General features: G+C 46.6%; 1 protein-coding gene across 1 annotated transcript; it reads right to left on the bottom strand.

Annotated features, from left to right (window-relative positions):
- Positions 1 to 492: 492 nt before the first annotated feature.
- Positions 493 to 2359, bottom strand: Il31 (interleukin 31). Its single transcript, XM_052167640.1, has 3 exons — positions 2344 to 2359; positions 2023 to 2171; positions 493 to 813 (listed from the first exon to the last, which is right to left on the bottom strand). Exons 1-3 carry the CDS (start codon positions 2357 to 2359, stop codon positions 493 to 495), a joined length of 486 nt encoding a protein of 161 aa, XP_052023600.1.
- Positions 2360 to 12620: the final 10261 nt, after the last annotated feature.

Below are 12620 nucleotides of genomic sequence, written 5' to 3'. Positions count from 1 at the left end.
AAGTGACTAAATGGCTTCTCTCCTTAGTTTCCAGCCTACATACCAAAGGGACAATGATCGTACTTATGACGTGGAACGAATGTTTATCAGACATGTGATGCTGCTGGGACTATTTGTCCCTGAGTCTATGGAATGGAGGGGAGAGGGCAGCATCGTAAACACTTTCCAGAGTATTCCCGTCCTCTGATTTTAGCCCCATCACAAACTCCAAAACTGACAATGAGATCACATCAATATAATTTATTAAATAGACTCTGAGGGCTCCTCCGTGGAGCGTTAACAAACTCAGTGCATAAATACCAATAAATAAATATAGCTACCACTTCCAGCCCCTACAGGGTAGAAGAACAAGATTCCAGTGCACGGAATGAAAACATATAAATAACGTGACTAGTAACGAGGGCACAGTCTCTCTGGAGTTAGGTCCTCCGTTGCAAGCCCAGCCCTGCCAGGACAGGCACTGTTGAGGACCCTGGGCCCCTCCCATGTCACTCAGCAGATACTGTCCTTTGCCTGCAGTTCTGCCATGCAGGCTGAGAACTGCTTTAAAACAGTAAGCACGAACACTCTACGAGCATAGGATTTGGCAGTATCTTCAGGCCTAGAAATGTTTAAATTCAATGGGTTGGAACAGCTGATGCTGTCTAGCCATCTTGTGACCCTGGTAGTATCTATCGTGTTCTCACTCAAAACTCGGGCTTTCTCCAGATGAGCTTTGATGACCGAGATGTTGGTCACTGCTTCTCGGCCCAGGCTGAAACAAGGTAGCTGTAGCGATGCATCCGCTGACATCCCAGATGCCTGGGATTTGCTCTGTAGAGAGAGGAGGTTTGCAATATAGTAAGGAAGAGGTTTGTAGTAACCCCAACAGATCTGAACAGCTCATCTCCAGGGCTTCCTCTGTGTCTAGCCTGGCTCAGACCTTACCTAATTGGTTCAACAGCCTTGTGAGGCTTGGGCTATCACTAACCCGGCGTCTACAGGAATAGAAGGCATAGTTGGCCTAGGAGCTAGAAGACGTGACATGCCCACCCAGGTTGGCCATGAATCCTAAGGGTGCCCCTACCCACTCTTCTCTCCTGCCCCTCTGCCCATCTGGCTGAGGCTGCCCCCAGCCATCTGCAACCTGTTCTCAGAGGCTTCAGTGACTGAGGTAAGTGGGGAAAGGGAGGTTATCTGTGTGAATGTGACTGGTCCCATGGGCTGATAAAGGATGGTCTATCCTGGCCTGGAAAGACCTCTGAGAGGCTAGAAACCGAAGGACTCAAGGTCTTCCTTCCCCTCCCCCGCCCCTCCTCCAAATTGACAGTTTTTGGGTAAGACCAAATTAAGCCTTGCTGACTCCGCACATCTGCCTTTAAGTTGATTAAAGCCAAGGCCAAAGCTTAAATGTCAGAGCCGATGACAAGGCCAATGTTAGCACCATTGTCATTTCTAGTTTCAGTGTTACTTGTTTAACTGAAGTTATCTAAGAGGTCCTGAGGTAATGAAGTATTCACACTCTTTGGGTCTTGTGCTATACCTGTGCCAGATCTGGCAAGGCAGAAGGCCTCCCAGGACGTTCCAACAGCACAGACAGTGGCCTAGGTAGTCACTGCAGGCAGAGGCACCAGAGATCTGAGGGAAGATTTTCGTGCCCTGCTTCCTCTAGGACATCTTTTGCTGCTTAGACTGACTCTCATTGCTCTCGGGATCCCTGGATCAAGCTGCCCCATCTCTAGGGATGCACTTCCAGCAAGAATGCTTGCTTAGTAGGACTGTGAGCCAGACAGGTTTGAGATCAAGGATGCTGTGAGCACCCGTCCTGTAGAGTCTGGGAAGCTGCTGCGTCTTGGGTCCCTGGACTAGTCTGTCTTTGCCTTTGTCTCTTGTGCTAGTGCATTTACCCCTTGTAAGCATCCCACCCCAACCAAATTCTGATTTGTCTCCTCTCTGGCTTCCATAGCTGGAGAGAAAGAATAGCTGTGCAAAAGAAGACATTTTAGAGAAATGGTTTAGAAAAGCAGTCTCAAGGGCACTTACATAGTTTTCGTAAAGTTCCTTAGACTCGAATTTCAAGAGTTCCAGTATAAGTTTTACATTCTCTGGTGTTGGGGCACCAAAGGACAAGCTGCAGATGACCAGCCAGGTTCCTAAGCAGCAAAGCAGCACCAGGGCAGGCTTCGTTGGTCCTGGAGAGAGAGGATACCATGAAGCTACGGGTCGGCTACCCCTGCCCATCCCGGCTTCAGTGACAACAGTCGCCATCCACAGCCACCTGAGGCACCCACTCCTGTCTCCTTCCCCTGATAATGGTAAGAGCCGAGGAGCTGAAGCCACAGAGAGCAGCAGAGCCAGTGGTACCTGTGTGGAAGATCATGGTGATGGTAAGAGAATGAGGAGGGCCTGCCTCGCTTGTGGCCTCCAGATCCTGATGTGTGCTCCATGGCCACCAGGCGATATATAAAGGGCTGCCGTGAGGAAGATGATCAAAGGCCCGCCCATGGCAAAGCCATTGCTCAGCTTTTCTCCAGAAAACATTTTCAAAATGCTGCCAGCCTCGGCTCGGGGAAAGCAGGGCTGGAAGGAAATGCTGAGGTTACCCTCAAGGCAAGACAGGAGCTTGAGTCACATGCACACACACGCGCACTCGCGCAAACGCATAGGCATACCACACAGGAAGGCAAGTGCGTCTTGGGTATCTCTTCTTTCTTGGAAAGTGCTAGCTGATTTAATGAGAGGAAATTTTGAAGCCCCAGAGTTGAAAAGTACAAGCACCGAGGAAGAAGTGACTTACAGGGGCTGAGGGTCAGTGCCCTGCAGGGAAATTTGAGGAGGCCGTTTGTAGGCAAAGAGCCACGGTGAGATCCATGGAACAACCGCTGTGTGGGAATTCCTGAAGCACAGGATGGCTTTAAGGACCACAGGGAAGGCAATAAGGAGAAGGCGTCTGTGCTCCAGGGCCTGCCCTTGTCCCTGGGTTCTCACCTGCACCTTTGTGACTTCTGACTCTAGAACCAGAATCAGGGCTCAGGAGTTACTCGCTGGTTGCATCTTCCACTGTCCAGGGGTGGGGGTGGGACAGTTAGTTATGGGAACTGAGGAGTATGCACCTGTTTTTGTTTTTTGGGTTTTTTTTGGGGGGGGGTTGGTTTTTTGGAATTGTTTTTTTTTTTTTTTTTTTTTTTTGAGACAGGGTTTCTCTGTATAGCCCTGGCTGTCCTAGAACTCACTCTATAGACCAGGCTGGCCCCAAACTCAGAAATTTGCCTGCCTCTGCCTCCCAGAGTGCTGGGATTACAGGTGTGCACCACCACGCGGCTGCAGTATGCATTTGTAATCTTAGCATTCAGGAGCCTGAGACAAGAGGGTCATAAGTTTGAAGCCAGTCTGGGCAGCTTAGCGAATCACTGACTGAAAAAAACTGAGCTAATTTTTTTCTTTTAGATTTATTTATTTATTATATGTAAGTACACTGTAGCTGTCTTCAGACACTCCAGAAGAGGGCATTAGATCTCATTACAGATGGTTCTGAGCCTCCATGTGGTTGCAGGGATTTGAACTCAGGACCTTCAGAAGAGCAGTCAGCGCTCTTAGTTGCTGAGCCATCTCTCCAACCCACTAATTTTTTTTAAGCTTTGAAGAAACATTTACTAACAAATTTCAAATCATGCACAAAGTAGGTGAGATGTTCTTTTACATCTTTAGAATCGAAATATCCTTTAACTATTTAAGAAAAAAATTTTAAAGTGATATTCCTGGTTTGGAGAGATGGCTCGGTGGTTAGGAGCACTGGATGCTCTCCCAGAGCAGCTCCCGGGTTGATTCGTAGATTCCTATCAAGCACATGACAGCTACAAACTGTGATTCCAGCTTCAGGGGAATCTGATGCCCTCTGGCCTCTGTGGGCACCAGGGATACACAGTCTGCCCAGACATACATGCTGATAAAACACCCAAACACATTAAATACATTTAAATAACGAGCTGTTCAGCCAGGCATGGCAACTTGTACTTGTAATTCCAACATTCAGGAGACAAGGAGAGGTAAGATTGACACAAATTTAGGGTCAGCTTTGTGTCACAGTGAGTCGCAGCCTGAGCAGGACTGCAGAGAGCAACTGTCTGTCAAAGAAACAAAAACAAAAACAAAAACAAAAACAAGTGTTTGTTAGGCTGGGTTTATTAATCACTGACGGAACATTTCCATCACATGCCCAAAGCCCTACTTCAGTACCTAATCCTTTCAAAAAATATTATTGGGATCATTTATTCTTTTTGTTAAGATTTATTTTGTAGCCAGGAAATGGTGATACATGCCTTTAATCCCAGCAGATCTGTGAATTTAAGTCCAGCCTGGTCTACAGAATGTTCCAGGACAGCCAGGGCTACACAGAGAAATCCTGTCTCAAAAAAACCAACAAACAACAACAACAAACCCCCCCAAAAACAAAACAAACAAACAAAAGGTGTATTTTGTATGTTTATGTTGCCAGGGTCTGTGGAGGCCAAAGGATGTTATCCATTCTCCTGAGCTGGAGTGGAAACGTCAGGGTTCTTCGGAAAGTCAGTTGTGTTGGATGGTAGACTGCCGGGCCGACAGGTGAGGAGTGTTGTCCTGAAGCCAACACAGGTGAAAGGACATTTTGATAAGGCAAGCATGTGAAAGGACCCGTGATGAAGGATTCTTCGCTAATGACACACTTAAATTGGTCCACCTTATGCGTATTGTTGAGCGGCATGTGACTCCATAGAGATCCACACCAAAAATCTCCAGGTGGTGTGCTGCGACTTCTGCTTCCACAGACTCCGCCGACTGGCAGTGATGCCAGCGGACACTGACTTGTGGAGTTTTGCTAAGTCACGTGGTGGGGCAAGAATTGTGGAGGACGCCTGATGTCTAGAGGGAGCATAAATAGGACTCAGCGGATGGTGACAGGGGCTTGCTTGTAGAGCTGGCTCTCTCTGCAGTGGTTCTTGGTCTTGTGTCGTTTATTTTCCCTTTGTTGATTGAGGCACAGTCAAGAACTGGTGGTGTTCCCGGTGATCCTAATTCCTGCTGCTCACTCCGCTGCTTCAGCGGAGGCCTGGGTGTTCCTGCCAGGTTGATTTCCTGACGATGCAAGATGAGACTTGCTCCAAAGAACCATTTCTTTGTTTCTTTCTTTCTTTCTTTCTTTCTTTCTTTCTTTCTTTCTTTCTTTCTTTCTTTCTTTCTTTCTTTCTTTCTTTCTTTCTTTCTTTCTCTTTCTTCTTTCTTTCTTTCTTTCTTTCTCTTTCTTCTTTCTTTCTTTCTTTCTTTCTCTTTCTTCTTTCTTTCTTTCTTTCTTTCTTTCTTTCTTTCTTTCTTTCTTTTTTCTGGTTGTTTTTTTGGATTTGGTTTTTTTCGAGACAGAGTTTCTCTGTGTAGCCCTGACTGTCCTGAAACTCACTCTGTAGACCAGGCTGGCCTCGAACTCAGAAATCCGCCTGCCTCTGCCCCCTAGAGTGCTGGGATTACAGGCGTGCGCCACCACCGCCCAAGAACCATTTCTAAACAGGTCCACTTCTCCCATATCCTTTCTTTCCTGCAACCTCTGCTGGGTGGTGGGCTAGAAGGGAGGTTAAAGTGTTTAAGCACCATCATTAAAAGTAACTCTTAGAAAAAAATTAAAGTCCCAGTCCTCTATGAGAGCAGCAAACACTGAGCCATGTCTTCAGCTTCCCATTAATTCTTGATTATTTTTGGAGACTCAGTGTCAGATCATTTATTTGTTACTTCTTTTGGAGGTTTTTGTTTCATTCATTTGTTTGTTTTTATTTGGATTGGAGTTTTTTGAAACAGGATCTCTTTTTTTTTTTAAAGATTTATTTACTTATTTTATATATGAGTACACTACACTGTAGCTGTTTTCAGAAACACCAGAAGACGATCCCATCACCAATGGCTTTGAGCCACCATGTGGTTGCTGGGATTTGAACTCAGGACCTCTGGAAGAGCAGTCAGTGCTCTTAACCACTGAGCCATCTCTCCAGCCCCCAAACAGCATCTCTTTATGTGGCATTGGCTGTCCTAGAGCTCACCACAGAGACCAATCTGGCCTCATGTTCACGGAGATCTGCTGCTTCTCCCTCCCCAGTGCTAGGGTCAAAGGTCTGTGCCACCACACCCGGTTACTTGGCGCTCTTAAACGCTAGTTCTGATTAAACTCAGACTTGGAAGTAGAAGCTCTGATGGAACTCAGCCTACATCTCCTGCAATCTATTCCCGGCAGTTTCCCTTGGCTTCCTTCATTCTCTTGGCCAAACCTTTAGCCTATTCTACAGCTTCCTCGATGTCCTTGGTGTGTGGTTCTATCAGAGCAGTATGTCAGTATCTGTGTTGCAGGACACAAGAGGCTCATTCTCAGGTACGTTGGTCCCGACCTCTTAGCTTTGTTAAGAGTTTTCTGACAATGTGTTCTTAGACATCTCTGATAGAGACATGGAAAAGTTTTTGGATTCTGATGACTCTTGGGCCACAATTGCCAAGGACAGTAGTTTCTGTCAGTCAAGGAATCTCTCTCTCTCTCTCCAATGGCCAGGATGAGAATCCTCCAGTTGGCACTCACAGTGCATCTCAAACATCTCTGCATCCTCCTTCTAGTTCTCTTTGGTCCATAACAAGAACGCCCCTTTCTCACTGGGCAGGGTTGGCTCACACCTTTAATGCTAGCATGCAGGAAGTAGAGCGGCAGGTGGATCTCTGAGTTTGAGGCTAACCTGGTCTACAGAGGACAGCCTACCTGTCCTGTCTACCAGGACAGCCAGGTTGACACAGAGAAACCCTGTCTCAAAAAAAAAAAAAACTAACAAAAAAGAAGAGGAAAGAGGAAGAGGAGGAGGGGCAGGAGGGCAATGAAGAGGAGGAAGAGGAGGAGAAAAAGAAAAAAGAAACAAAAAGAAGAGGAAGAAATAATGAATGCCACTTAGCAGCAGGCGCACCCTGCTGTCCTGGATCAAGAAACCTTGTTTCACGGGGAACTCTGGCCGTCATCCCCGCTACTGATTTGGACCACAGAACCTTTCTACTCTTCGCCTGGAGCATGAACAGGTACTTCTGTGGCTTTATGCTTGTCACAGAGAAAATGAAGTTTGTTTGCATTCGTCGTCCACTTCCATGAGTTTCTGACAGCCAGTGGCTGGGAAGGAGATACGAGGTTTCACTTTCACAGAGCCGACCATGAGAAAGAACTCCCAATGCATTCTTATTTTGAGTGTCAACTTAGCTATGTCCTCTTGTAAGGGTCTCAGGAACAGTGACAAGCTCAGCAAAGTTCCTGTCCTTAAGAACCTGCTGGGCGGTGGTGGCGCATGTCATTAATCCCAGCACTTGGGAAGCAGAGGCAGGCAGATTTCTGAGTTAGAGGCCAGCCTGGTCCACAGAGTGAGATCCAAGAGTTTCACAAGTAAGAAAGCACTCAGGAACAATAAAACTATGAAAAACTACTGAATGTTTGGCTAGAGGATGATGCGTAAAATATCTTAAGGGATCAAACCTTTAAAACTGAGACTGGGAAGCCAGACATGATGGTTTTGTAATTCCATCATTCAGAAAATCAAGGTAGGGGGCTCACAGCAAGTTTGAAGCCAACCTGGATTACATAGTATCTTTCAGGTCAGACTATGCTACAGTGTACCATCATCTCAAAAAGAAAAAAAAAAAACTGACTTAGCAATTGATTGACTAGTTGATCATAACTGGGAACTGGAGGATGAGAAGGAATCACTGTGGAAAGATCTGGGGACAGTGGGCTGCTTCCGTTATGAGCTCCGTGTCCTTCCACAAACAGGAAGAAGGCCATGAGATCTAGAGTGACGTGGGATAAAGAGAAGGTGCTGGAAATGTGGGCAGAAGCCTGGCACGAAGGACCTTGAGGACGTGATAAAGAACTTAGGTTTTCTTCTAAGTACAATGAGATACCACCAGATAGCTTTAGATAGGAACTTACGGGATCTGGTATGCTTTTGGAAAGAGGGGGGGAGAGAGGCAGGCTACTGAGTGAAGAGGGGAGTGGGATTCTAAGATAGAGACAGGGGAGCCAAAGAGAAGTTACACGGTTCTCCAGGTGAGAGGTCAGGGCAGTCTGGACTTAAGAGCAGATGGAGACAGAGGTATGGGCACCAGTGGATGTGGAGATGGATCAAGGGTAACTTCTGAGCAGTGAAGGAACAGCTGGGCAGATGGTATGTGATGAGGGACAAGAAGTCTGCAGAGGGCCGGGCAGTGGTGGCACACGCCTGTAATCCCAGTACTCTGGGAGGCAGAGGCAGGTGGATTTCTGAGTTCGAGGCCAGCCTGGTCTACCAAGTGAGTTCCAGGACAGCCAGGGCTACACAGAGAAACCCTGTCTCAAACACACACACACACACACACACACACACACACACACACACACACACAAACAACAACACAAAAAAAACCAACCCCCCCCCCAAAAAAAAGTCTGCAGAGAGGAAGTTGAGAGTCCTTCTAGGAACAGTTGGACGCCCTTAGACATCTGTTCAGTGACCGATGGATGAACCATATGATATTGGAAGTCCAGAGTTCAGAAATGAGATCAGGTATGTGTGCTTCATATCCCCAAACATACAACAGGAGGATCCCGTCTCTCCAGCTTCTCTTTTCTTTTTGTTCACCCACCCTCCTTTTGGTTTTGGGTTTTGGAAGTGTTTCACTCTTAGCCCAGGATGTCTTGGAACTTACCATAAAGCTAAGGCTAGCCTCAAAACTCCTAAGGTTCTTCCTGCCTCCCAGGTGTGGGGTTGCATGTGCACGCCACGACTCGGCCTAAGCCATGCCTCTCCACAGAGCGCCCTCCCTTACCTCCCTCTCCAAACCCCAACTTGATGGATCCGTCTGGTAAAGCCAGCAGCAGGCAGGACTCTGAGTGGTGGTAATTTGTTGTAACTATTGTTTGTTGTACATAGCAGACATAATGTAACTATTATGTCACCACCTTACATGTCAAAAGGGACTCTGTAAGGAAATCAAGTTTAGTGATCAGTTTACTTAAGACATGGAAATTATCTTGGATACCTGAGTTGGTTTAGTGCTGAATGTTTAGGGTGAGATGTAGTAACATGATACAATGCTTGCCTACCTTTTCTGAGGCCCCGTGGATCCATCCAAGAAGCCCAACAGCCAAGAAACCTGAAGGGAGTCAGGTATGAGCAAACACACAATCCCAGCACTTGGGAAACGGGGTCAGAAGGCCAAGATCACCTTTGACTGTGTGACGCATTCTGAGCCACATAAACACATACACACAACCAACCAATTCCTCCAAAAAACCTCCATAAAATAAAACAAACAGGACGGATGTGCAGCTCAGCAGGTAGAGTCCTTCCTTAGCATGCACAGAGTCCTGGATTCCAGCCTCAGCACTGTATAAACTGAACGTGGTGGTACACGTGGCATCAGGAGGTAAAGACAGGAGAATCAGAAGTCCTTACTACAGAGTAAGTTAGAGGCCAGTGCTGGTACGTGAGACCCTGTCTCAAAGAATAAACACAACCTGACAAACAATTCAAAATTGGGGGCAGAAGAGAAAGCCAGAGAGTCCACTGAGGAGGAGTTAGATGCTGTTGCTGACTTGAAGATCTTGGTGCCTCAGTGGAGTCTGTGAAAGCAAATTTAGCTTAAGCGTGTGAGCTTGGTGCAAGACGTTGAACCCTGGCTGAGATCGGGAGTCCCAGCCTATAGCTTTCTTTTAGATCTGTAAGGGAATGGTCAGATAGCAATGCTGGACTTCTGATCATTTGCTTTGCTTTTAGATAGGATCTTTGTAGCCCCAGCTAACCTGAAACTCACAGCGTAGCCCTGGCTTTGAACTTAGAGTAATCCCCCTGCCTCATCTTCCCAAGAACTAAGATTGTTTTTCTTAGCATGTATTAATTGTGTATAATGGGTTTTATAATATATAATATATTATAGTGTATATTATATATATATATATTCATGTATGTATTTTGAACATATTCTCAGACACACACATACATGCATACATACATACACACACACACACAGACACGTTGCCATTTTGTCTACCTTCGCCTATAGATTCCCCTTCCTCTTCTCAGCTATTGCCCCGTCTGCTTGCATGCCTTCTTTGAATGACCCCATAACTTTTACTGGGTTTCCCAGAGGAACATTGATAAATTGTTTCCAACACCCTGAGCAACTTACAGTGGCTACACCACTGAAGAAAAATGCCTCTGTCACTGAACTTGTATAAATCCTCGGGGAGGGGTGATGGCACTGAGAGTCCTTCCTCCCATTGTGACACTGCCAGCCCAGACTTGGGCAGATCTGTGTAGATAATTGTTTTCCTAAGAAGAGGTCTCACTACATAGGCCGGACTCGTGATCCTCCTGCCTCCACCTCCCTAGAGCTGGGATTAGAAGAATGCACCACTCTGTCAGCGAATTTAGGGTTAAGAAGAGACAGAATACAGCCCTGATGGGCACCGGTGTCAGCCTCTCTGGTTCTTCTCAGTTTTTACTTTCCATGACCTGGCCATGACATGGCAGAATTCCAACCATTATTATGCCACAATGGCGGGTGTTTCACCTCTTTGTGATACTGGGGACTGAATTCAACACAAGTGCTCTCAACTGAACTACAACCCCAAGCCCATTTCTGCTTCCTTAAAAACTCCAGGGTTTTTTTGGGGGTGTGTGTGTATGCTGGAGAGATGGCTCAACAGGTTAAGAGCACTGACTGCTCTTCCAGAGGTCCTGAGTTCAATTACCAGCAACTCATATAAAAATAAATAAATAAATAAATAAATAAATAAATAAATAAATAAATCTTAAAGGAAAAAACAAAACAAAACCTTTAGTTCAGGGCTGCAGAGATGGCTCAGCGGGCAGGTGACTGATATTCCAACATGAGGACAAATCAGAGGCCACAAAACGCTCGGCATAGAATTCCATGTCCATAATCTTAGTCCGCCTACTGAGAGCTGGAAGGTGGAGACAGGAGGATTCCTGAAGCAGCCCAGCTGACCTGGCATATGTAGGAGCAGGAGAGAGACCTGCCTAGAACTAGGTGGGAAGTGAGGACCCAGTGTTGTCATCTGACCCCCTACATGGTGTGCTCCCACTCACATATATTTTTTAAATATATATATATGTACACTGTTGCCGTCTTCAGACACACACCAGAAGAAATCAGATCCCATTACAGATAGCTATGAGCCACCATGTGATTGCCTAGGAATTGAACTCAGGACCTCTGGAAGAGCAGTCGGTGCTCTTAAAGCACTGAGCCATCTCTCTATCCCCACACACACACATATATTAATACATACAATAAAATACAGTCTGAGCAAGGCGTGGATGGGGAATACATGCCTTTAATTCCAGCATCCAGGAGGCAGAGACAGATATAGATATGTCTGTGGGTTTAAGGCCAGCCTGGTCTGCATAGTGAGTTCCAGGCTAACCAGAGCTATACATGAGATCCAAAAACCAAACAAAAATCCAATCTGATTGAGCAGTGATCACAGCTGCCCTCTAAGTCCCCCATCCCCCCTCGTTCCATAACAACTGCTCTGTGCTTCTGGCCAAACCTCCTCAGCGTTGCAGGCCCTAAGCACGTCCCTGCTTGGCTCTCTTCATGACCAGTTCTCCACAGCCCCCGCTTGTGATCTGTACTCTGTCCTACATACTTTAACGTCCCCGAGAACGTCTCGGTCGGATCTCAAACACTGCATGTTCATAGATGAGCCGGGACGGTGTGATAGGTAGATGCAAAGCGAGGTGGACGAGAACAACGTATAAGAGGCAAGACTCAGAAAAGAGGGGTTGGCTGTGGAGATGGAGGGACAGGAGGGATGGAGGGCAACTTCTAGGTTTCGGGTTTGGGCAAATGGATAAAAGGTGGTGATGCGAGGAAGATGGAGAACATTTGGGGTCTGAGGAATGTAATTCCATCTTGTCATGAGGTGAAGGGCAAGGTAAAATACAGCTAAGGATGGTTAGCAGGCCACTGGACTTGAACTAGCAACATGAAGGAGGGAACTAGAAATGTCCATTTGGAAGCCATTGGTATATTATGGTTGGCATAACAGCACGCCTGTAGCAGAGGACCACCATAAGAGATGGCAGTCTTTGTAGAGCGTTGGGTCCTGAGCCATCAGGAACAGAAAAAAGAGGTGACTTGGGGTTCAGTTCATGAAGACACACCCAAGAAGGAAAGAAAAGGAAGTTGTCACGGAACAAGATGAGAAGTGGGTTTTCAAGTCAGAGGAAATGATTGACAACCCCACAAGCCATGGAGATGTCAAGAAAGATAAGCCTGGACAGAGTCCAGAGGTTTGTCAATATGAGGTCACAGGAATTTTGTGAGGGAACTTTAAATTGCTGGGGTGTAGAAGTCTCACCGTGGCATCGAGGAAAAAGTGAGAGTAGATTGCTCTGTTTTGAAACGTGGGTGAGAGAGAAGACAAGTATCAGGGGGAAATGGGGTTGAAGACGAGGGAATTCTTGGATTGGCTTTTCTGTTGCGCATCTTAGGGTCACTGGACAATCCCGAACTGACCACATTCTGAAGCCAAAGGGAAATCCGCTAACAGGGGGCTCTGGAGAGATGGCTGAGCAGTTCTGAGTGCGGGCTGC

This window comes from Apodemus sylvaticus, chromosome 22 (genome assembly GCF_947179515.1).
Source record: "Apodemus sylvaticus chromosome 22, mApoSyl1.1, whole genome shotgun sequence".
Taxonomy (NCBI): domain Eukaryota; kingdom Metazoa; phylum Chordata; class Mammalia; order Rodentia; family Muridae; genus Apodemus; species Apodemus sylvaticus.
Note: the sequence above shows the minus strand (reverse complement) of the source record. Positions and strands in the feature narration are given on the sequence as shown.

What these genes read in the sequence shown, in the direction of transcription:
- Il31 (XM_052167640.1), bottom strand. An exon ending in AGGAACTTTACGAAAACTAT is followed by an intron (nt 814 to 2,022) that starts GTAAGTGCCCTT and finishes CTCTCTCTACAG; the next exon opens with AGCAAATCCCAGGCATCTGG.